This window comes from Melanotaenia boesemani, chromosome 20 (genome assembly GCF_017639745.1).
Source record: "Melanotaenia boesemani isolate fMelBoe1 chromosome 20, fMelBoe1.pri, whole genome shotgun sequence".
Classification (NCBI taxonomy): domain Eukaryota; kingdom Metazoa; phylum Chordata; class Actinopteri; order Atheriniformes; family Melanotaeniidae; genus Melanotaenia; species Melanotaenia boesemani.
Window position 1 is genome coordinate 15572371 of NC_055701.1, and position 26989 is coordinate 15599359.

General features: G+C 37.3%; 1 protein-coding gene across 1 annotated transcript in view; it reads left to right on the plus strand.

Moving 5' to 3' along the window:
• Positions 1-26420, plus strand: part of stxbp6 (syntaxin binding protein 6 (amisyn)) — a 66655-nt gene extending 40235 nt beyond the window's left edge. The window contains exons 3-6 of the mRNA XM_041971674.1: positions 12461-12591; positions 12770-12935; positions 23080-23237; positions 25864-26420. Of these exons, the coding sequence (XP_041827608.1) occupies positions 12461-12591; positions 12770-12935; positions 23080-23237; positions 25864-25887 (479 nt within the window). The 3' untranslated portion in view covers positions 25888-26420. The remainder of the gene's footprint in view (positions 1-12460; positions 12592-12769; positions 12936-23079; positions 23238-25863) is intronic.
• The last annotated feature ends 569 nt before the right edge of the window (positions 26421-26989 follow it).

The window sequence follows — 26989 nt, forward strand, 5'->3', positions numbered from 1 at the left end:
ATGCAAGAAATGTGAGCTACTGCAAGGTCTGAAATGACTCCTGTCCAAATAAATTTAAATGAGACAGAACTATCGTAACTAACATAAACCCAAGAAGTTTGGGTTGTGATGTTGAACTGGTGCAATTTAATAAGATTTAAAGTTGTTTTGTTGTTGTTGGAGTAGAAATAATAATAATAATAATAATATTAATAATAATATCCAAGACAAACACACCTTTAAAATGTTTGAACTGTGATACAGTAGATTTGGCTGTTTTTTGCAATAAACTACAAAAAAGATAAAGTAACATATACTTGTTAATGTAGTTGTGATTATTTATTAGAAAACTACTTGAAGTTAGTATTCCAGTAAGCATGCCTCCTTGCACATTTCAGATCCATATTTCCACAGCAATTGAAAAAATTTGAGAGGTGGTTGGTAGAATTTACATGTAAATGTCGTTTTAGTGTTTGATTGTGAACAAGCCTGATGTTAGCAAGTAGACTGGTTTGTGCTTACACTGCTGTTTGAAAAGATAAATTAGCCCCAGATTATCTAAGCCTGAAATGTATTCTTCTTAATCCCACATTAAGAACACATCTAAGCTGCTTTGTATTTTTTATCCATTTGATGGAAAGCATTCTTGTCCACTCATTAGAAAGACCTCATCCACCTGAATCAAGCTAATGCTGACGAAACTCAGTGTAGCCTTCACTGCAGTGGCAGTTTATGATAAATCATTCAGAACTGGTTTTGGCATGAAACTTTACATATTTTGTTTTTGTCACCCAAAAACTGTGCTCATTTCCATGTTGGCTTTCAGTTGTATGCTGGTGAAATTGCCCTAAGAGGACTCTCAGTTCAAAATGAACATCAAAGTTTCACTTTTTATCAACAGATCAACCACTTGTCTCATGTTTCTGCTTTCCACTTTGTTGCATATCTGACACCATCGGTTTTCCCAGATCATAAAGCTACCATCTGCTCTTTGAGGTACCCTTCTGTTATAGATCCCTGAATCAACCATTTTTCTACCACATGCCAATGTTTCACAAGTAAGAAAAAACAAGTTATTCTCAGTGCATCACTTTATCTTAGCAGGTGTTCAGGCCAACACCAGGCAGTCAGGTAGCTTAAAGTTTAGCATCTGTCAGGATTTAAAGGTTAGACAGGATATGGACTGGCACCTTGGCATCTCATTCTCTCCAGGTAGCTGTCTGGCTGAACAGGCCTGGTGACAGCAGACTGCAGGTACTATAGTGGTTATAGAAGACACTTCCTCTGTCGGCCCCTGGGTGGGCTTTGCTCTGGTATTTTACATTAAGGGCATGGCTTAGCACACCTGCTGTTTCCCTGACAGTGCTTGATCAATACACACTGTGTACTGGTGGGATACTTCACACACACATTTACAGAAGTATTTGTTTAACATTTTTCTCACAATTTTGGTTGTGTTTTGTATAATTGATGTTTTTTAAATGACTTTTCTTTAGTTTCTAGTAGTTGGTGGCTGTTATAAGATAATCTGACTGGCAAACAACAAAGATTCTCTCTTTGTTTCCCAGTCGTGCCTGACATAGTGCTCAAATGGAAGAAAAGGAGGAATGATATCGCAGTGTAATATCAATCTCCCCACCTCCAGCTGTTTTCTTGTTACATGGAACATCGTTCATGGAAAGACCAGATGGAAACCCATTGACAGGGAGGAAAATATTAAAGCCTTTTCCTGCATGTACGTTAGTCATCCTGGCAGAGAAACAATCTGTGCCCTTTTCCTTTCACACAAACTGACTGGCCAGTCACCATCTGAATTTAAACAGGAATATGATCTAGGGTTGCAGTGGTGTGAGTTTTAAAAAAATGAGGTTGACCAACAACTTGATTATGCTGTTTTCCCCATCAGTAGTTTTTCTTCTTACCTTATGGCACATTCATATTTCATGATGACAGTGATAGGATTCACTGGCCCCAAACTGTGAAAGAGTGTTTCAGGGAGCGTTGTTTTCACACACAGATTATCCACCACATTTTTCTGACATAAACCTGTTGATAATAGTTGGTAATGACAGAAAAACCTGCCTGTCGGTAACATGGGCTCACACAGGTCCCATGTAAACGTGTGCAAAGCTGAGAATTGGTGTTCTTCTGAACCCAGATCATGGCATCGTTGGTCTGGTTCTGTGGTTGTTTTCTGTTTTGGTAAGAGTATGCATAATGGAGCTTTTTGTAGTTATATGATCACATATGTACCTTTTATTATACTTCATTCATTACATTATAAAGTACCACAGAAGCGTAATCAAACAGGTAAACTCAGTAGAACATTTTATAAGTAAAATAATAACATATGAGCTTTACATTGTGCCAGTGATCCGCACACTTTTACAGTCGAAGTTTCCCCATGAAGACACTTCTCATTATTGGCTGGCAGCTACAGATGCTGGTGGAGAGCCCTGGTATATTGTCAATTTGTGGCTGTTGTAATGTTCTTAGTTCCTGTGATGTATTTGTTTGTGTTTTATTTGGACTTGAGGTTTGAGTTGAGCATTAATGCAAATTTTGTACATTAATTCTTTAAGACAAATTCTCTAGTAGATGAGCCTCAAAAGTATCCTAATGAGAGGAATGACTTAAAATCAATACAACTATCCAGTGGGTGTGCCAGCAGGCCTAATTAGATACTTGAAGAGAGTATTGATCTGGTTTTCAGGTTTGCTGTCGTTGAAGTTTACCAATACTTTATTCCTCATTATTGTACTTGTCGCAAGAATGGGGATGATGCTTGCCTTTAATTCCTGTTCATAAGCATCTCAAAGTCAAAGGACACTCGTCTACCCAGGTGTCTTAAGATTTTCAGTACTCCCTCTTCCATGGAGACGAGCCATTAATCTTTAAACATGTCTCAGGCAGATTCAGGTCTGTTTTACAAGGCAATGCGTCATGCTAAATCCCTTTATAATATGTCACTGCACCAATATCTTCACCTTGTCCAGCTGTATATGCTCTCTCTTGTGATCCTTCTGTTATAATTCCTGCTATATTAATCTTATTTTCTACCTCTGTTTTAATCAAATCTTGATGATAACAGGATTAATGGGTTAAAGAAAGAAAAAAAAGACCTTTACTGTGCAGGTTAAGATAACTATGTAACCCTTTATTAATAAATAAGTGTTTACTTGACTTGTTGTACTTTTTAGGGCTGTCCTAGATTTTTTTTTTTATGTTTCCAGTCATTTTTTAAACGCAAGTGTCCTAGAATCCATTTCAGTGAACACATCTCTGCGCCATCTTTAGGTGTGGCTATGTCATCTGCATTATCCTGGAAATAACCATTCTGAATGTTGGCAACCACTGTGTTCTAAATTATTAATATAATATATTTTTTTCTGTGGCAAATTTTCCTTGTGCTTTTCCTCATGTTTTAGACCACTGATACTAATCTCAGATAGGTTTTATAATTAGTTTCCCAGGTGAGCTTAAGTATGGGGAAACTGCTTGTTGTTCTATATAATTATTAAAGAAGTCACAATTTCCTTGCAGTATGGGGGAAAAAAGAATCTTTCTGCAAATGAAAAGTAGCAAATGGATGCAATGCCTTGTGGAAGGAATGAAAACATTGGACATTTCACAAAAATGCTGTTTTAATCATTGGTAGTTTTGTTCAGTAAAATCCATATTACATAACCTGATATAATTTTGATGATTAAAAAATCATATTAAGTGTCATTCATACGGAATATTTTGGTAGAAATTAACAAAAACATGATGCAGGTAATATTTTAGGAACTGCTCTGAGGGCCAAGCAAAATGAATATAACTATACTTTGTTTTATTTTTTATAAATGTACACGCCTTCAAGTTTTCTGAATTCAGAAGCTATTTTAATAACATGTTGTTATCCCTAAGGATGCATACATAATGGTGCCTTCTGTTCTATGCAAAAATGTAACAGTTGTGGGTTGGTTGACTGTCTGCTTAACCTTGATCACATTCTGGTCTGACATTCTGTGTAAGTTTCACGATGAGCAGTCTCCAGAGTAACAGAAAGTAATTATATCATGTACTTAAATCCCTTCAGAAGTCAAAATCGTATGCAATTTCTGCTAGGGCTGCACAATATAGTGTTTCACCATTGACTGTTTTGTGCTTGTATACATAACTTGCATTGTAGGCTGTGCAGCGTCAAGCTAGGAAATAAAATTTGTAGAGAAAAAAGCACCATAAATGTAGAAAAAGTTTAAGCAAGGAGTAGAGTGGATCAATTTAAATATTAGCAACAGTGGAGCTTTAATATGATTAGACTTATTATTGCATACAAAGAGAAAGTGGTTGCATCAATAAGTCCTTACAGCCCATTTTTGTCTTCTTCCATGGGATAAGTGGGGTTAGGTGGCTGGGCCGACTCTTTCTCTGTGCATCATTCTGAGTGTTATCACTGAAATACATCATAATATGAAGTGGAAGTGTCTGTCAGCCTTCTCCGTCCCTGATTGGACAGGAGAATTGGGCTACAGTTCAGTCATAAGCTTTCAGCTGTCAGTGGCTTGTGAACAGCACTCCCCAATGTTGCTGGCAGCAGAGCCTTAGAAGAAAAAAAATACCTCACTCCTGAGTATGAATATAATGAAAGTCCCCCATTCAGAGGCACCAAGGCAGATTGCTTTCTAAATTATTATATATATATATATATATATAATATTTAATGCTGTTGCCAACCCCCATGGAATTGCCTCAGACTTTTTTTTTAGTACAAATTTGTACAAATAGTGTCTATATTTCTTTATTATACCAATTTTCATTATTGTAATTATTATTACAATGCATATCACAGAAAACCAGTATATTGCACTTGCATACAGCCTTGTTAGTGCTGCTGTCAAGACAGTTTTGTCATTTATTAGAGTTAGTTTGATTTATTAAAACTGACATGTGAAACCTGAATTGTGTCAATCACAACATCATAAAAAAAAAAAAGGCCGCCAACATAAAACACTAAAATCACAAATTACTGTAAAAGTCAACTATAAAAGAATCTAAGAGCACGAAGAATAAAAGACAGTTCATGTTTCCCAGTTTTGCTCTAATTTGCTAGAAACTGTCTTTGGTGTCTCAACTCATATCCAGTGGAGGGGGCCTGAGTGATGAATGTGTGCAGAGGAGAGGAACCGTCCTTTAGGATGGTGATGAGAGTGCACAGCCATTCATTGTTATAGATTTGTTCCTGCTGGTCACATGGACAGGATTTTAACCATTTGTAGCAAATGTGTAACATTCTGTGCATTTCTTACTTTGTGAACTTCTTCATGTGCTTTATGGACCTCACTTTAATAATCCTGATGATGCCTGTGAGCTAGGGATTTAATCCTTGCTGTGTACAGTCTGTGATACAAATCATGGAAGTTACTTCATAACATATAACCAGATAAATACATGCTAACATTCAGACCCACATCCATTTAAGAGATGCTGTGAGTTTTAATTGCAAAAGAAGACCTGAAAATATAGTCCTTTTAATTTAGATATTAGCCATTATAGGGAAACTTAATAGTATTTACTTTGGTTATGTTTTTCTTTTGTTTTTCTTTTTGGTTTTCAATAAACTCTGAGGGTATGTATTTCTGGATATTTGGGAACAGAATTCAATAATAATCTGTGTCTCTTTTTTCTTCAGTGTTGCAGACATAGCTTGACTAAACCTTGTCTAAAAGAGAACAGATGGGGCAGGAAATTAGCTTTGGCAACATGCCTGAAATGTAAATCTTGTATTTAACTTTTTAGGAACTCAGGTAAAATTCACTGGAATGACTCAGCAGTATTTGATTCAGCTCAGCAAATTCAGTTGCTAATACTATATACTATCCAAATGAGAGATTTAGCTCTGCAGACCTGAAGTGATAACGCATGATGGATTCTTTTCAGGATATAAAACTAAAGATGAATCTACTGCGGTTTAAAAGGAGGAATGACAAAATAAGCTGCTGGTTTTTGGAAATGTTCTTACAAAGGTCTCTCAGGATTATGGTTAGACAGGAAGTGTATGTGCTTCCGTGATGAATGCAACATATTTTTCTTGCGAGCTCCAGCCATCTGGCCTTACAAACCAGTTACGACTTAATAAGAAGTTCTTTCAAATACTGTGTAACCTGGGTTTGACACATAGGTTGTTTTTTCTCTGAGGATTTCCTTTCCAGGCACACCAGTTTAGGTCATACTGAAGAAGTCAGGGCTGAGGAATGCACCTTGTTTTGATTGTTTGTAATATCAGTTCATGCTATTCTGTGATGAACTCCAGTTAATGTTGCTTTTAAAGTTTTTGTTGTCTGTGCTATCTTTCTGAAACCTACCCGTGTAAAATATAACCTGACATGTCTATCCTTTCCTCTACCTGCCTGGTCTTTATTCAGTGAAGTGGAGTATAGATTCTCAGAAATACCAATCAGCAATTAACACTTACTAGATTAAAACATGTAAATCTTCCCCTTAAGTCTACTGGAACCATGCACAACTCAGTCGGTCCATGATTACATGGCCAATGGGGAACTGAGACAAGCAAATTGGTATTAAATCTATTTCACAACATCACTGTAGGGCAGCCTCAGGTAGGTACCCCAGTGTAATTAAATATTTCCTTGTATCTACAGTCTTGGGCTTTAGAGGAATGTCTACTATGTGGGCTGGGGCCCAGTCTGAATAGCTGAGTTATTAACTGCTCCTTGGAGGACTGTGTGATGGACAAGTTTTTTGTGGGGGGTCATGTGGAACATAGATTTCACAGGCGGCCTTGTGTTTTCTTCCTGGTAGTACTCAAATGCAGGGGGAAAGATAAAAAAGAGAGAAAGGCTGTGACCTGCCACTGTGGGAGGTAAAATTGGTTGTGTTTCTTCTGGGTTTTTTTTTATGAGGAAGACTTTTCACTTGTTTTCTCTTCAGTGTTTAACAGCACGATGTAATGTTTCCCTAAAATGTTGTGGGTCTGAAGCCAGTCATTGCAGCTTATAAGTTTTCATTTATTCTATCCTCAAAACGCAGCTGTACATATTAAGTTAAAAAATTCCACATCCTCTAAGTACGTCATGATGTCCACATGTTGTATTTTGTATACCTGATTTTTAAAAAAATGACATAAGTATAAAGGTAAAACATTCAATTCAACTTTTCACTTCAGCTAGATTATCAAATTATTATTTTATAAATTACTTTGATTTAAACTGAACTTTAAGGCACTGTAGTGCTTCTGAAGTGAATCTTTGAAGAGTTTTAAATGACTGGCACACTGTGTCAATCATCCAGTATCCTCTTAATGTGTTTTCTTGGGTGAGTGTTAAAATTGGACAGATAACAGATGCGACTGGAGGCAAAATGCAGCTACAAAAACTGTGCGTTTTGTAAAGCTCATCAGGCTTTTAATTCATATGTTTAACAGGAGCTTAGATAAAAGGAAAAAATGTGCCTTTAAAAAAAAAGTCAAATAACTTAAATCCTTATTCATGATTAATATGAATTTCAGTAAAATGTTGTAAATAAATGAAGACAATGAGTCAAGTTTCATAGAAAGCCAGATTTAAACCTACATTGTTACTGTGTTAAATAAAGATTATATTGTTATACAGGGTTGAATCACTTCTTTGTCACTATTGTGCATTAAGCTAATGCTATCTGTATCTGTTGTATGAGTAACTTGTCACTCCAGCACTTGTAAGAAGCTGATTTCTGTCACATAGCTGTTGTTTACCATGGTAAATTCACTCCCTTGCACCATCGGTGCCTTGTCTTGCATGGGCACCATCCTCCCAGTGAAACCCTTGAACACAGCAGTCACTGTTTTTCCAAACCCATGAATAGACTGTAAAGGCTTTTTGTTTGAGGGCATTGTTGCCAGTCTAGCATGTGCTGTGGTTCTTTGCAGTGACAGCTTCTTTCTTAAGATAACAGTGTGTCCCAGCTCCAACAGACTAGGGGCAGCTTGAATAGAGCTGTAATCATAGACTCAGATGGAGAAATGCACTCAGTTGGCAGCTCTAATAACAACCTACAAATTTCAACCTTTGAGGCAAAATGTGTTCTTCGTACTGAGATATAAGTTTAAGGAAGTTTAAATATTTCAGGCAGTTGCAAAAAGATCAATGTAATAAATGTTTGGTGTATGTCATAATTTTTTATGTGTGTTTCTTACTGGATAATGACTTTTAATTGAATTAATTTAGTCTGATTTACACTTTGCATTTACGGTAAGAAAAGAATGTGTGTACTTTGTCTTTTGACAGCCTCTAAATGTTAGCTGGAACTTATGAAACAAACTAAAAACCCATTTGATCTACTTTTGCCGTTTAGAACTGACAGAATATGTATTTTTGAGTTTTTGAATTTCTTGACTTTTTTAATCACTTCAAGTGTCACATGAGCTCATCTTAGCTGTTTCAAACCCATGTGATTTTAATTCCTAAATACTAGCAGAGTCCATTTATCTCTAGATGAGGACGTGCAGTCTATTAGCTTTTCCTCCTGCCCTAATGCTGTTCAAATCGCTTTGAAGAGTAAAACTTGGATATTAGTCGTCAAAGATTGTTGTTTGTGTAAAAACCTAATCAGGTGCCAGCCTTTGCTTGTATGCAGTGTTATTGTGCCATTGAAATGAGATCACCATGGCAACCCCATGTACTTGTTGGAGCAAAGAGAAGACTGACAATGGATTTTTTTTCAAGAGATCATTAGCCCACCTGGCTATGGTGGAGGCTGTGAAATGCTTCTTTGAAGTAGGCAAAGTGAGTCAAGCAGTTAAGATCATATTTAATTTTTTTCAGACTAACAAGATATTCTTGACCTTAAAGCAGAACTTATGAGAAGGAACATGTGGGAATATGATTTTAGTTCTTCTAGAAGAAAGATTATTGTGTGATATGTTCAGATTGTTGCTGGTGGATGAATCTTAACATGGCCAGCAGCAGCAGTGTGCCTCTCAGATCGAACGCTTTCTCATTATTTTCAGTATTTGATGCAATCTGTTGTTATTCCATGGATTTTTATAGCTTTGCTTGGATAGACCTGAATATTGTTACTTATCATTTTTGGCATTTGAGAGGAGATGTTTGATAAGAATTAGGTTTGAAATGAGGATCATATTATCTCATGTAGAGGAAATGTAGTTTTTAATATATAGCCATGTGGGTGGTCCTCCTTCATATTGTGTTCACTTTAGTGGTGTCATTTGTGTGCTCTTTCTCACATTTCTGTGTTAACAACCAAAATATTTCCTTGAGCTGATCCTGAAAATGCTTCCTCTGTGATGTCTGTGAAGGGTGCACCACGAGTTTCCCGTCAGGCTGCAGCACTTAAACACTGCCAAGCACAACAAGGGATTTATCCACTAGAGGAAGTGAGAGCATGTCACCATCAGAGCATGAGAAAAGAGCAGGACGTGAACACAGCATGGCTTTCTCCGGACAGCTAGCACACATGGAAACAATGTGTTTGGCAACCTTTCACCAGATGTGGGCTTTACTTGATTCTAGATACATTAGATCACCTGTTTTTCTGTTATTTTTTTTCTTTTTTTTCTGGTTATTGCTTCAGTTAAAGTTACAGATATAGTATATTTTGAGAAATCTTCATATTTGCTGTTTAATTCTAGGCAAAGCAAAAATGTTGGGAAAAAAAACGTCAAATTGGTGTTTTTTGACATTTGTATTTGTATTTCAAGATACACCCTAAAGGATCAGGTAGCTATAAAACTAGATACCCAACAATAATAGAACTTGACTGAACTGTGATGCTAAACAAATATCTTACTGCATTCTGTGATTTAGTTATGACTTGTATCCTTGATGGCCACTATTATGAGTTTGTTAGAATACCTGTTAGATGAGTTTGATTAAATTTATCATGAGACTAACTTGTTTTTAGTTTCATAATTACCTTAATTGCATGGTTTCTTTCTTGGGTATTGTTTCAATAAAGCCATCTCTTCTAACTTTCAGTAATTGTGTTACTATGCACAGGGTCTTCCCAGATAAGGTGGGAGTTAACAGCAGAATACATAATTGATTTGAGGGCCTCAGAGGTGTCTTACGCCTTGATTTCTTAGCTCTGTGCTGATGGGTCAACGACTGAACTCCATGGCCGTGAGGTGACGTTTCTCTCTTACATACTGATGTATTTCAGTGATTGGGTCTCACTGCAGTTCTGAAGTTTGATTTAATAAAAGATGAGAAGGGATTTAGTGCTCTCAGGTTCAATGCACTGTAATTTTCACATAAACAAGCAATCGCTAAAAATGCATTTCGTGTGCATCACCCCCGTGACATACCATTTTTCTATTGTTACATAACTGTTATTCTGGTCTTGGAGTGAGTGTGTGATTGTTTTGGAAGTGGAAAGCTGTGAGTTGACTGTGCATAATGCAAGAATTTGTTGGTCAAAGCTGCTGATGCTTAAGTGCTTTGTGCTCTGTCATAATCACGATAGTATTTTTATGTTATATGGTATTTATTATACTGCAAATGAGAACATTCACAACTTCTGAGCAATGATAAGGTTAATGATACTGTACAATGTTACAAAAAAAACACTGTTGGCATATTTTCTGTACATTCGGTACATTATATTTCCCAGTATACAGTACATTTAGTTATTAAACAACAGAAACAAAATGCAATAAGGTCCGGCCTGCTTTGTATAGGAAAAAAATTCAATGCTTTACACTGACTTAATATGACATAAAGATGGCTCTCCATATCTTTCATCCACTTGCATTAACTGTAAAAGTTGTTATAGTTGCTGTTTGATGTGATACATTACTACTGAGGGAAAAAAAAGAAAAATACAAAGATTTGCCAAACAGTAAGGAGAAAAAAGCAGATACAGACACAAAGCATTAGCTGGAGGGATGGGAAACCTGTGTGATTGTGATCTTTATTATGTCCTACTGTACAGCATCATTCAAATCAAATATCCAAGTGTCATTTTTAAGCCTCTATTTTCTGTAAATTATGCTAAATATTCAAAGCTGGGGTTATAGTGGTATGTATAAATGTAGAAAGCCGTGCTGTATGGAGTGAAACTGGTCTCATAATGATTACACAATGGTTTTTATTTTTTTTTGCTTCTGAAAGACAGTGACAGACTTAACTCCTATTAGAAATATGAATTTAAGTTCCCAGTGTTGGTCTTTATCTTTTATCTAGCAGTACTTCATTTACAGATTAAGGACAGTAAAGCCATAATTTCTATTTAATTAGTGTGGGTTAAGGAGTTGTTCTGTGCTACAGTCATCAGTGTGACATGAAGAGAAAGTATTCTAGCAAATTCGATGACCTTCATTGTTAGATTTATGTCCTTCAACATGCTGCTTCACCAGATGTCATTCTCTTTATGAAATTATCCGGTTACTATAGCTCATATTAATCAGCAGTGTGACACTAGACAGATCTAATCCCTTGATTCATCTGCTTGTCATAGCTGTGCCTGAAATGAATTCTCAAAGAAAAGATTAAGAAGGTATATATCCATCCTCGTCTGTATGTTCTAGCCTGGAACAACAGGCTCAGCCCTTCAGTATTAACAGCAGCTGTCAAAATGGGTACACAAAACATAACCAAACATCCCTTGTTCTCAGGAGAGTTTGCACACTGAACTGTATCACCTGATATAACATTCAGCCCTACCTATATTTTTAAAATCATTTCCAGAGGGAAACTCAATATGACTCAATAGGAAATGTTGGAAGAGCGGAAGCAGAAATTTGTTGGCTGGGTTAAAAAAGCAACATGGGATCATACTGACCCGGGGAAAGGACAAAAGGTCTCAGCATCTAGTCACAGAAACATACCAGTGCATGTCAGAGACAGAATTCTTGATGATAGTGGTTTGGATAAACATATGGTATGTGCTGTCTCTAAGCAGGAGGTAAAAATGTTAGAAGAATTTAACCCAGCTTTGCTATTTAATAAACATTTCCTTCATTCTGCAATATGCAATGTTAGAAAATTAACTATAAATGTATTAGCTCATTATATCTCATATGCAATAATTTCTTAAATGGGAGCAATATAAGCCGGTTTTCATATTCAGACTGTTGGTGGGGAAGATGTTGCCTTATGTAGTTGGAAACAACATAAATTTGTTTCACAGTGTACTGTAAGTAAGAGTACTGCACTTTATTTGTTCTGATTTAACAATAAAAGCCAAACCCATTTTAACAGGGTGGGTCTACTCATGGGAAATTTTCTTTAATCATTGTTGGCTGAAAAGGAAATGCTCATTGTTTCTGATCTTTGTTCCTGCCACCCACGAAACAAAGCTTGGGACTTTAGCTTGTCCAGTACTTCTCATGAGATAAAATATCCACTTAACCAAATCCAAACTTTACTGCTTTATATTCATGATGTCTGCAAGTTCCTTCAAACCTGATTTTGTGGAATTTAGTAAAGTTAATATTTGCTGCATCAGTCTTATTTGGTGTGTTTTTGTTTTGTTTCCACAGTGACAAATAAGAAACCATCCCATGTATCTATCACTAAGGTGAAGCAGTTCCAAGGATCGTCTGCCTTTGTCAAAAGGTCGTGGTGGACAATCGACCAGCTACGACAGGTCAATGGCATCGACCCAAACAAAGTATTTTATTTCTATTTCTTCAACTTGTGATTAAACCATCTAGCTAGTAACATTAGATTTAAGCACAAATATTTCATCCTGTTTTACTTACTTTTCCCGGACGTTTTTGGCATATTTTAGCATTCAGTACCCAGAACTACATCCTCTCACCTCACCCTCTTTTACTGCTCTTTCTAAGGACTGTCCAGAGTTAGACCTGACGTTTGATAATGCTTCCGATCAGTGGGTTGCTAGTTCAGCAGGAGAGAAGTGCACCTTTATCCAGATACTCCACCACACCTGCCAGCGCTACAGCTCAGGGCGGAAACCAGAGTTTGTCAACTGTCAGTCCAAACTGCTTGGCGGTAAGATGTTGTGAAACTAATGAAAATAAACAAATAAATCCAGCTAACTGTTATTTGTTAATAATTGTGTTTAGGACACTGACTCCACAGCGCCATACTCACTGCTGTCAAACTGTGCTGTAAGCCAGTCTGGATCTAATTATGTATGATGACAACCAGCACCTGGTGCCTGTGAAAATGTATGCTTATTTCTTGTACACAGCATCTGTTGTGTGCTTTCCTGAAGTGATGTCAAAAGAGATTGTCCAACAAAACACATCAGCTTTGACTCAGAGCATCTGATGGATATAAACTGGTTTTACAGCACTCAGTAATACACTAAGCCATAACTTTCTTTAATTTGTGGTTTTGACTCATTCTGTTGTGTGTCTGAGATTTGAAACTCATTATTTTTAAGACTTCAATTCCTCAAAGTAACATAAAATCTCACAGTCGTCACTGTAACAGTCATTTAATTTCTTATGCTAAATTAGTCAGACTGGATAAACCGTCAGTTTAATCTAACAACTCCTCCATTAAAATATTTTGATTTCATGCTCAATTAAGAAGTAAAGACAAGCTTCTCAAATTGCTTTTAACTTATTCAGGTGCCAAAGGTTTTACTTCTGAAAAATATAATGGTTTATCTGATGTAGGAGGGTGATGGTGCGGGTGAAAATGCAGCGTTCTGGGTGGCTTAATCAGATATTGATCCATTTACACCCAACCTTCATCTCTGAATATCTTTCAGCATGTTGCATTATTCATAGAATTATTAATGGAAATGGATCCTTAAACCTGCTACCTTCGTGGTGTCCATCTGCCCCTCATATGCAACAGTTAATATCAAGTGAATATATATGAAAACAAAATATTTGTTGACAGGATTTTTAACTTTTATGTACTTAAACTTAAGCAGGAATCCATCCAAAATGAGCGACACCCCAAACTTTTACTCAATACTTGGAATATTTGAGTTAATCTAAAGCTGAGAATGTATTATTGAACATATGGAGCTTTGCAGAAAGGTGAAATGGTGTTACTGTTCCTGTCAAATTTCCTGTTTCTCTTTTGCCTCGGTGTGCGTGGGAACCCACTATCTATTCATTGATGATAAAGCTGCCCTGTCTTCTCAACCTCCTGTTACATTGCCTTGACCTCCCTCCTACACTTGACAGCCATGTCCATATTTAGCATTCTTCAGATGACCCTGGTGCATATTATTATCTCTGTATGTGTAGGTGGGAAGGTAGTGGAAGTCCCAAAGAGAACTGAACCTGAGGCTTCTTAGAGTAGGATGGATTATGGAGTGCAAATGCTGCATTTCAACTACACTGCTACAGCAGATAGGAAAACTGGTGACCTTGTGTTGTTTTAGCTGTACAAAAGAGGCTTGTGGATCATTGTTCTGTTCATAACCTATATGCTTATATGTAGGAAATTATCTGTTAAAACCATTTGTTGTATTTGCAATAGACATTTGTGTGCAAACAAGATGATTTTGTAAAAGGAGCTTTTAACTTTATAAAGCAAGTCAGACTTTGGCCACTAATCTGATGACGGACTCTCTGCTCTCAGGAAGTGTGGAGGAAGCTGTGCATGATTGATGAAAAATATGGCAGTTCACCACGCACATTATGACAGGAAAAACAGGGAGGATTCCAGCCTGCTGCCAATTCTGTCCACTCCAGTTTAAGTCTCACACCAGTGCAAAACAAAAATTATGACGCTGCTCAGGTGTGGGACCATAACTGTGGGAGACTCTATCTGCAGGTTGCAGACCCTGGAGAACGTGACACTGATTCCTAATTACTACTTAAATCTGCATTTACAAGCTGAGGGAAAAGAAAATAATTAAACAGTTCAGAGAGAACTTTTTTCAAATAAAGACAAGTTTGTGCTAAGGAGAGCAAAACTACACTGGTCAAAGAAGTGAAGGGAACACTGAAACGGCACATCTTAGATTTTGATTAATGAAAACGTTTATTCATAGTGAAATGTGTTAAAAACAAAATAACATACGATGATCAATGAAAATCAAAATCATTAACATGTGGAGGTCTGGATTTAGATATGGACGGATCAGATCACAGGCTGACCCAACATCTGTAGAATTCCTCAAGACAATTCAAAATGAGGTTTAGTGGTGTGTGTGGCCTCCACGTGCCTGTATGCACTCCCTACAACATCTGGGAATGCTTCCGATGAGATGACAGATGTTCTCCAGAGGGATCTCCTCATAGACCTGGATCAGGGCATCAGTCAACCCCTGGACAGTCTGTGGTGCGACGTAGTGGCGGTGGATGGAACGAGACACGATGTGCCAGTCAATTGGATTCAGGTCTGGTGATCGAACAGGCCAGTCCATAGCATCAATGCCTTTGTCATGCAGGAATTGCTGACACACTCCGCCCACATGAGGTCTGCATTGTCCTGCATCAGAAGGAAACCAAGTCCCACTGCAGCAGCATATGGTCTGACAATGGGTCTGAAGATCTCATCCTGGTACCTAATGTTAGTCAGGGTACCTCTGTCTTGCACATGGAGGTCTGTGCAGCCCTCTAAGGATATGCCTCCCCAGACCCTCACTGACCCACTGCTAAACCAGTCATGCCAGAGGATGTTGCAGGCAGCAGAACATTCTCCACGGTGTCTCCAGACTCTCTTACATCTGTCACATGTGCTCAATGTGAACCTGCTCTCATCCGTCTCATCAGTCTGCACAGTGTTGGGCTGTGAGCAGACGTGCGGGCCCTCATACCACCCTCATGGAGTTGGTTTCTGACAGTTTGATCGGAAACATGCACATTAGTTGCCTGCTGGAGGACTCTGGCAGTGCGCCTCCTGTTCCTCCTTGCACAAAGGAGCAGATATCAGTTGCTGCTGGGTAGTTGTCCTCCCGTGGCCACCTTCACATGTCCTGGTATACTGGCCTGTCTCCTGGTATCTCCTCCATGCTCTCGTTACTAAGCTGGGAGACACAGCAAACTTTTAAAGCACACATTAATGTGCCATCCTGGAAGAGCTGCACTACCAGAGCAACTTCTGTGGGTAACAGACACCCTAGAGGTGAGGGCACTGGCTAAATGCAAACATGACCACAAATCAGCCAGAAAGGATGAAGACAGGGAAGTGGTCTGTGGCCACCACCTGCAGGACGATTCCTTTTATTGTTATCTTGCTAATTTCCACCTCCTGTCTGTTCCATTTGTACAACAGCAGGAGAAAATGATTCACAATCAGTGTTTCTTCCTAAATTAACAGATTAATACCCAGAAGTAGGATTGACTTGAGTTACATGGTAATGATTTTGTGGTAATGACTATTTTTTGGGCAGTGTAGAAAATGATATTACTGCCAAGTGAGAGAACCTTTCAGTTTTTTGGGATGTCCTTACAATGTTGTTCATGATCTAAATTGGGGGTTCCAAACCTTGGGTCCATAGCTCCCAAGTCTGTGTGAGGTTAAAGCACATTGCTTTTACATGGTATGTGCAGTATGTCGTCATGAGGATAGGAGTGCAAAAGGATTCTTTAAAGTGCATAATTAATACTCTACAAAGAAGTGAACTATATGTTTTTCATAAAAACAAATAAACAAACAAACAAAAAACAACACCTTGCAAGCACATTCCCCTCTCTAGAATGAGATCAATTTGTGGATACAGAAACCTGAATTATCATTATGCAGTGCACTAATTCTCTCCATGAACAAACTAGAGTACAGAGATGTCGAAATTTATTGTCAAATTGTGTGGGCATCTTTATGTTTGCATTTACTTAGCATATGAATGCAGGAAATTAAATCTTTTGCTGATGTTAATATTTATAAGGAGTCAAGAGGGTTGTACATGTACATTTACTACTCAGAAAGTAATTCAGTCATGATTGTGAAGGCTCTCAACTTCACGTAGAACCTGTTTCAAAGAAAGACTTTCTGGAGAATGCGTACAACATTTTTTTATTTGTTAATGGACAGATTTTTCCTTTCAGACTGTCTCAACTCAACTTCAGGTTCTTCTCCCATACATGCCTGCTTGTCTGCTTGGGTTTGGCAGCAGGGAGGCATAGTTTTTTTGTTTGTTCATTTTTTTTCCTTAAAAAAACAAAAAACAAAAAAAAAAAACATCCTTTTATGGTTTTCTAAAATCTAATGTGAACATTTTGGTTCTTGACAGTATTTATTTAAACTAAGTGTGATGGCTCAATACTACTTGAATATGAACAAACTGCAAACAAGCTGCAATGTAGAACCATCTTGTGTCTCTGGCATGGGTTGATGATGGCATTTGTAATAATCTTTTAACCAAACACAGAAATCAAATATGACCTAAAAAAAAAAAAAAAAAAAAAAAAAAGATAAATAAAGCCTGCTACTTCCACTTGTCTACAAACCAACCTGTAGAAACTTGACAATACATGATGTCTAAAAATAAAATGCTAAAAAAAAGTGCAAATTTAGTAGTTGATGGAAAATAAAGTGTGTAAAATGTCATGTTTAGGATTCTGATAAAGAATAAATTCAATATTTAGTTTGCATCAGCAGAAGCTTTGTTTCTATGTTGTATCTTCCAGCTATTATCAGCAAGCAAGATGTGGTATAAGTGTGGAGGAAGTGCAGCTGGGACTTGTAGCTTACAGTTAGAGAGGTATTATCATTACAAAGTCTACTAATATCAATTATTTTCCTACTCTGGTTTCTTATCTCCAAACTCAGTATGTTGACACCTTCAGGTATTGAACTATTGTGCTGAAAAGTCTTTCTTGTATGGGGGAAGATGCACAGAATTTTGATCCTGGATAAGTCATGTAATTGGTCTTGAAATAAAAGCTAATTTGCTAATTGCCTTGTTATCAGCACTGACTGTGGCTGCTGCCCACAAGGTTATACGCTGTTACAGCCCAGTTGTAGCTTTGTTCTCCTACCGGTGTATTTGAGTGATGAGTATCTAAATGAAATTAATCTCCCTTCAGTTTAAAGTTATTTCTCTGTTTGTTTTTTTTATCTTCAAAACATAGCTTTAAGGCTTTTCTGATAGGCTTTTTTAAAAAAAAAAGTCCATTTTGATAATCAGTGTATGCTGGGTCTCAAAATATTTTCATGTACTTGCCAAACCAGTTAACACAAGTAACATTTTTACAGTTTGTTGTGTGAACTGCATTACTCTGTGGATAAACTACTACGTTTATGGTTGCATGAAACTAAATGAACTATATTTTTGAGAGTTAACACTTAATTTAATACTAATTTTAAAAAATCTGTAACTTTCAGCTGTTTTTAAAACAGAATCATGTGTTAAACATCAAATCTTAATATGTTTTGATATTTTCTTGATACAGAAGCCCAAGCTGTAGATTCAGTCATTTACCGTTGCAAGGTCTTTATGAACAGAATGAAGAAAGAGTTAGTTTCACACCATGGCCAACTACTAAGACAAGGTAAGCACTAAATAGAAATAAAGTATATCCCCTGCTGATAACATGTTGACTTCCAAGTGACACTAAGAGTTTCTAGGACAAGACTGACAAGTTATTAGTTCCAATAATAAGTTGGATGAGATGCTTTTTGCAGTATTTTTGATTGGCACGCAAATAAAGGATATGAGAGGTGTATGCGGCTTGTTGTGTCTGGTTATTTAGCCATGAAAAAATGGTGGAAAAAATGCCAACCTTAATTTCTCAACGCATTATAGATCATTCAGTTTGGATTAGAAAATCAATAATGAATTTGAGGCTCTGCCCTCTGACTAGTGGCTCTTTATTCTCAGGACCAGTACAAAAACTGACCTGTGTTGTAATATGTTTTTCTATGTGCTTCCATGTGTTATTGTGGAAGCTGATAAGGACTTTAAGTTTACATCCAACAGTTATGTGAGACATGTTCACTGTGCCCTCCCTGTCAGACTGCGTGTAGAGTAGCTGACATACTGCTCGGAGGTAAATCACATGTTAGTGTCCAAGGACAGTATGTTTGCATGTTTCTTAATGAAGTCCTCTGTATTCTGTACTGCTTGTATAACATGCTGTCTGTGAACATGTAAACATAGTTAAAACAATAATAATAGTAAAAAAGGCTTTTTATGCTTTGTATGAGATTTATCTGCTGATTAAAGCCACTGAGAGGAGACTGTTCATGAATACTGACTTTTCTTGTCAGACTTCCACTGCTCTTAGGCACAGTTAGGATATAATGTTCTGTGTTTTCCCTAATAGCCTAATAAATAGCATGACAGGGAATGAATTAAAGGCCAACGGCATGGTTGCAGATGGCACTAAAGACGTGATTCAAACTGGCTATATCTGTAGGAAGCATAACATGTGAGTACATTCAGTTGGTGTATCAGGCTGGAGAGACCAAAAGAGACAGTACAGATTACTGATTAACTTTTTATAAGATCATTTGTTGTAAAGCTACATAACATCTTTTACATGTATAACTGAGGAGTTTTTATTTAACTTATACAGATTAATAATTTAGTTAATAAATTCAGCCTGTGACTCATGCAAGTTCAGGCCATTGAAGTGTATATATGTATATAGGTGGAAAGAGGAAATATACAGCAAGGAAAAACACAAATAAAATGAATAAGAAATATGATTAAAAGGACAGACAGGCTGTAATATGTTAGGAGTCTTGTTTGAACGGAATACAGACATGCAGAGATTATATGGAAAGAAATGAAGAGAGGGAGAGAAACTGCTATACGAAGTGGAGAATTTGATATGACTTTAGAAGGAGAAGTGAATTAATACACTAAGAGGAGAAAATAGAAAAAATATTTAATTAAAAAAAAAAAGATAACAGGCTAAAGTATATGTATATAGCAGGAGTCAGAAGGAGGTGCCCCTTCTGTTTGAACGTCTGCTGAAGTTTCATTATGCTGCTACTGATAATGTCAAGATTTGCATTAATTAAACTGCAGCAGGGTTTATCTTCCAGCTGTAGAAACATAACCGTGTCTATAGGCTCCTGTCATGTATATTAACAATCTCTTTAGTTTTTTTTTCTTTTTTCTTACTACATACGTCTTGTATGCATAATCCATTGAAACCGATATAGTAGTAGAATGCATAGCAGAAGAATGCAATCTATGGAAGTTGTTAGATACTCTTTGATTCTTTCAGTTGATTTTACCAGAAAATAAACTACAAAGAATTAGAAAGCAATTCTTGCTTTAATGAAATTTTATTTCTTCATCTTTATCTTGATGCTTTAAAAATGAACTGTAAATCTTTTTGTCTTTGTTTCTCAAAAATGCTTCTATCACATAGAAAATAAATTCAGTTGACTTGAACATATCAGTGAAAACTGTAGTTTCACTGCAGTTAAATATAGAAATATATTTGATACTCTGTTAGTATTCCTCGTACACATCTGTGTTTATTCTGCTTGTCCTGTTTTTTGTGTGATCTCAACAACAGGAAATATGATTTTGTTGGTTTAGGCTGAAACAATTTTAATATGGAGCAACTTGCCTCACTCACAATTCTAATTCTTTTGAGGGTTAAGCACACCTAACTTACTAATAGATATATTTAATTTGTGTTTTTCTTTGCTATATACTGCATTTATTAAAATGCACCACATGCATTTTGGTCATATTTGCTTAATTTAATCATGCATCATGGCATCTTTGTGAACTGGAACTGCATATTTAATCCAAATGATAGCATGTCTAAAAAGCTATAAATTGCACCTTGTACTTTAGGATGATAAGGTTTTAGATAACTCCGTAAAAAAAAACATGATTAGGAGGATAATTCATCATCATCCAAGGCAGAATTGTTTTATGCATTTATGTGAATGAAGCCTGATTCATAATAGCTGGATAATATGGAGAACGTTTGATGGAACCTGTTGGATTGCTGAAAATGTTATTGCATAAAAGAAATCACTATGTGACACACTCTCCTTTAGCACTCCCACACATAAACCCTACAGCCTTATTCTATCACAGTCATGATATGATCACAAACGCTGCCAGAAAGAAAATATTACAAGCACCACAGCATGTATTTTGTCATGTTTTTTTCTTCTTCTTTTCTGCAGGCGTGTTTGTTTTTTTAAGTTACCCATGCAGTCTCATAAATCATATATAGTGTGATAGTGAATGGAACTCAGCATGATGTTCCTCTTGATAGCTGTCAGATTATTTCCTTAGCTTCACAGCACTTCAGCCTGTAATCTGCTGCTGGGAACCTACAGCACAATAGCAAAGAGGAGGGGGTCCAACTTCCCAGTTATGTTTTGCCTTTGCTCCTAACGTCTATTTTTTGGAATATTTTGTTACGGAACAAAACTTTCCTTTTCCATTGTTTGAGAGGTCTTTTAGTATAACAACAAAATTCCTTGTACATTGTTGAGATGGGCAAGTCATGGATTCATTAAATGAGCTGACAAAGACTGCACAAGAAGTTTGTCCCATGAGGTTTTTTAGGGCAAAAGTATTGTCCTGACCGGAAGGATTCAAAACTTTTTACTCATTAAATTGCACTGTCAATTAAAGCCAAGCAGACTGTTTGATTTACAGCGACTCCTCTACATATCATATTTTACTCCTACACATGCTCCATTTGGCCTGTGATACTTTACCCTCCTTTTTATAAACCTTCTACACTAATTATATTATGAAGTACACTTTTAGCCCATCTCACAGCCTGCCACGGCTCTCTGAGAATATAGAAAAAAAGCACAAGAGATAGGAAAATGGTGGGCAGACAAATAAATGAAGATGTTGTTTTAAATGTAAGGTATGGTGAGGAGTATGGGGGCTGTACTGAGGATGATGGGAGTATTACTCTCTGGTCATCCCTGGAGGGGAGGATTAAAAGAAATCTGTCTGAAGGTGAAAAGGTCTTAAACTTTCTAGCGAAGACGTAAAGCCTCAGGGAGAAAGTGTATTTTTATAAAAATATTTCAGCTGTAAGTAAACTAAATCTCCTTGGCAATACATGATAACACATTTGTTTCTTTACAGAATCTAAGCTTATTTCATAGTTGATCCAGATGTTTTTTATGTGTCCAGTGTGATTCATTTAGTGTTATCTCTCCAAAATTATTTTTTTTTTATTTCCATTTCTTCATGTGTGCAGGTGTGTGTCTGAACATACACCCATCTTTGTCTGCAGTGTGGGTGCGTCGCTACATAAATTACTTTGAGTCTTATCAAGTTAACTTTTAAGGGCCGCCAGCTGGCTTCTCCTGCTTGTAGGCTGTCATATAATCCAGTTGCAGTGGAGCTGTCCCAATTATCTGTCACTCAGCTTACCTCCCTTGTGGCGGGGGGGACATACTTGACTATATTGCAGTTTCCTGTGGGAAATGATAGAATCAGATTTGCCAGGTGTTAATACACTCTGTACCTTCATCCTTTTTTCTGAATGTTCCATCTCAAAGTTATTAAATGTATATGACTGGAAGTCCCCTTATGGGAAACTAAAGATATGAGCTGGTGACAGCATTTAAACATTGCAGACGTTTTTCTGAACTAGCATGCAATGTTACTGAAGACAATGAGCAAGCAGCAGGGAGATTGCTGTTTTTAGTCTAGTTGTTAGGCAGCCTTTTAACAGCACTCCCAATGTGTGGTAGATTAATGGCTTGTCAGAGAAAACATCCGCAGGCCTGCCACAGCTATCTGAAGATGTGTTCTCTGTCTTATGTCTAACTCTGGGTCTCTAGGGTGGCCCATGAAGCTAAGCATCCTTTACCACACTTTAGATTAGAAAGTAATAAAAGGTGAACTTCAAACGTTGAAAACTGAAGAAAAACAATGCTAAATGTCTTATTCAATGACAAACCTGCCTAAAGAATGCATTAAACCTGGAGCTGCTTGTGGTGGTGGAAAGGTTAATTTCATCTGATCTTTCCTTGAAGGAAATCAGCTTTGAAGAAAACTCATTAGCCACCATCCAACACTGCACCTGTTGGAAACCATTTTGTTTTTCATTGGTTTGTCTTCAGCCATTAACACTAATGGTTAGGACACTGATTGCTCTACAGCCATGTAATCTCACAGGTTCATTCATAATAGCAGGTCTCTGGCATTACACTGTTTACCTAATTAATCAATCTTTTTCTCTTTGTCTTCTTTGTGTTCTACCTCCCTTTGTTGCCTCACATGGCTTTGTCTGGCTTGCTGCTTCACTTCCATCCTCATCTACAGGTAATAGTATACTACACTCAGCTGCAGACAGTGTGACAAGTGCTGTACAGAAGGCCAGCCAAGCCCTGAATGAGCGTGGTGAACGATTAGGTCGGGCTGAGGAGAGGACTGCAGACATGATGAACAGTGCTGAACAGTTTGCTGTCACTGCACACAAGGTGAGGCAACATGGCAGGCGAGATAAATAATGCATAACCTCAAGTTGGGATTACTGTATCTATTTTAATAGATTATATTAAAATTCCAGCTTTACATGTATTGTAGATTTGTAGTTTGTCCTTTGGGATATTTTGAAAAGTTGCTACATTGAAGCCACCCTTAAAGCAGTAATGCGCTCTGCAGCGTTTTTTTTTTCTTCCTCCCATTTACTCTCCTTTGTAGTTCTCTATAGTGTTCTCTCTTCTCACCATCAGTCCCATATCTTGTTTGTTAGGAAAACTAATTGCATGCAGCCTAATGAGGCTGTAAGCATGATGTGTGTTTTTCAGTGCCAAACAACAACAAAAAACGATTTTTATCATTTTAGCTGTGAAGTCTAATATGGTGTGTAGAAGATCCATTTCGGGCTGTTGCTGTAATATTAGGCGTGCCTTCACTGACAAATGCATGCTATTAACTTAATTAGTGAAGTTGTCCACCACCTGCCGAATGGACTTTTAGGAATTTTACATAATACCTCAGAAGTGATGGCAGGATGATTGAAAGACATTTGGAAAGCCGTGCATGACCTTGGTTACTCCTCACAAGTGAGCTTCCCCTCTGTGATGAATTACAAAACTATGATAAGCAGAGAAAAATCCATGGCTTCCCTGGATTCAGTAGGAAATGACTTTAACCCCCACGAAGAGTTGCTCATTTGCAGGCTTTTTTCATTTCACATGATGCCATTAGTTGTAATATATTTAGACTTTGAGGATGTATTGTGATGATTTTGAGTATCTTATTTTTTTTAACTCATCTGCATGTGTTTGTAAGAATATTGGTAGAAGGCAGTGCTGACTTAAAGGACAAGTTTATTTATTTTTTTAATGAGTATTCAGTATTTTACCTGCAGTAGGCAGCAGTCAGAGTGGTCTCTTTGTGGAGAATCAGATTGTTTCTGCCTCAGTAACATGGAATGGATACCTGTAAAATGATCCATATTGCCACATTGTGTTGGACTGGTTATAAATGCACCAAAGACTGTGTTGCAGTGGGATGTTCTGCAACTTAAATAGTGTAAACAAATGCCTGATGCCAAAAGGATGCATTGAAATTATTCAAAGTAAAGCTCTCTCTCAGAAGCATTATAATTTTTTTAAGGTTAAGTTGTTTTAAATAATGGGTGTTCATGTCCAGTCCTGGTGAGCTACTATAATGCAACTTTGAGATGCATCCCTTCTCCAACACACCTGAATCAAACGAATACCTCTTGAATGCCTCTTGAAGAGCTTAATGACATGTGGATGAGGGAATTCAGCCATTTGATTCAGGTGTCTTGGAGAAGGGATGCATCTAAAACAGGGGTGTCCAGCTCCGGTCCTCGAGGGCCACAATCCTGGAGGTTTTCGACGTGTCCCTGCTCCAAAACCACCTGACTCAAATTAATGAGTCATTGTGCAAAACGTAATAGGCTGTTGGATCTATTTGATTTGAGTCTGGTGTGTTGAAGCACGAAACATTGAAAACCTGCAGGACATCGGCCCTCAAGGACCGACTTTGGACACTCCTGATCTAAAAGTTGCAGCATTGTAGCTATACAGGACTGGACTTGGGCACCCCTGTTTTAGATGGTGAACATTCTTTTCTCCTGGTGGCCCCATTCTGAATAGCTTTAGCTCGCCCGTCAGCTCCTGATTCCAAACCAAGAATGCTCTGACTGCTGTCAACTGCAGGTAAGACAACATTGCGCATACTTAATATAACCCCACTTAAAAGCGAGTCCTTTATGATGACTGTTAATTGCACTTATTGATTTGATTGCCTTGTGAAAGGTGATGCAAGTTCAGATAAAATAACTAATCTATATTTTGCAATCAACGTTGTTTGCGTTGGCCTGCATTCTCTAAAAATATACCAAAGTAGGCACTGTTGTAAACTAAATGCAAAGCAGCGTAATGGAAGCTAACAGGAAAACCAACAATAAAGTTTTAGTGGAGCTACATTTGTAAACACAATTTTTATCTGATGTAAATAATCTTGTAATTTGGTTATAAGTGGACCAGAGGACACAGTGGAATTTTTTTTTTTTTCTAGTTAAATGTAGCCTCAAGCATCTGCACTACACTGAGTGGGTCACCTTGACTCTTGTCCTCTTGGTCCATCTCTGAAATCTCATTTCTGTACCTCACATTGTGATAACAGACAACTGAACTGCACTGCCCAGGTCTTATCAAAACCTTTTCTTTCTTTGTGCTGCTCTACTGCCCCCATTTGATCACTATGTAGAATTCAGTTCTGATCATTCCGCAGCAACATACTCCATATGTACTGTGTGTGCTGTTTTTACATTTCTACAACCTGTTGTCTTCTATTAGATTTGTGGCCTTGTCACCTCTTTAATGAGTCTCCTGTAAGTCCTTTTAAAGCCACTATTAAGAAGATGTGTGAAAATGCAGAGTAAAAGAAACAGGTCCACTTGCCTAACATTGCTTTCTTCTTGGGAAGGATCTCTGACTTGCTCAAATTCATGCTGTACATTTTTTTGCCTTTTCATATACTTTGTGTTTTTCTATGAATGCAGTGACATGATTTGTGTTTTCTCACTATGTTATTCTGCAACCCCTATCCACAATTTTTCTACAGCTTGCCATGAAGCACAAGTGTTAGACCACTGCCAAAACCGACTGGGCTGGGGGGAGGTCGGTCCCCAGTTGCTGCACCGGAGAAGGATTCCAGATTTTATTCTTTTAAGATTTTTTTATATGATTAATATTTGTTAACAATGTTAACGTTTTAATGTTTTGGGTTATTGTACTGCAGAGCATCTCATTCCTAGTGATGGTGACACACACAGGAGGAGGAGATAAACAACTCTTCTTCAGACTGTCAGCAGAATGTTCAAGGCACCAAAAAGTTACAAGTCACAGCCACGACTGGACTTGATAATGTTACTCCCTCACTACAGTTCTTTTTATTTGCTAAAACATTCATATGAGTGTGCACAAGCTGACTACAAATAATCACTTTGAGACGAGACAGCTTGTTTCCGATTTAAGAATTATTGATGAGCACATAGTGATTCTGCAGCCTGGTTTATGAGGGAAGGGCCTCTCATGGCTCAATTCATTCTGAATTGAGCATCACTATAGGTTCAACATGTAAATATATCGCACGTAGATGCTCAAATCCAGGCTTTACCTTATAAAAAATATTTTGGAAACAAACTTGGGAGAGTGGAATTTCAGATGACGGGTTATTTACATTTGTTGAGAAAAGATTAGCTTAACCTGTCATTTCAATCAATTCCACAATATATTTTGTGTAATGTTTACTTCTCTGTGTTGACTTTTTGGACACTGAGATTAGTCAGACTATTGTTATGTCTGCAATCTCATAATTTAATTAAACAGTATTATTCAGAACATTTTCTGTAGTTCCTTTCATGGACCGCAGATGACAGATAATAAAATGGAATAGGCAGCAGTCCTACATGATGTAATGATGTTGAAATATTTTGCCCCCATGTTAAACTTGTCCATCTTTCAGCACAACTAGACACAAATTTGTGAAGATGTTTGGAAGTGTACTTGAACTGTTTAGGGAATAAGCATAGTTTTTTTTTTTTTTTTTTTAAATATTAATTATATAGTATCTTGACTTGTGTTACAGAGCGGCAGTTCAGTTTACTAGCTTCTGCATTGTAAAAAGCAAATTCTACTATTATCTCAATGTCTGTAGCACTAACTTATCCCTTATGGGATATTTGAAA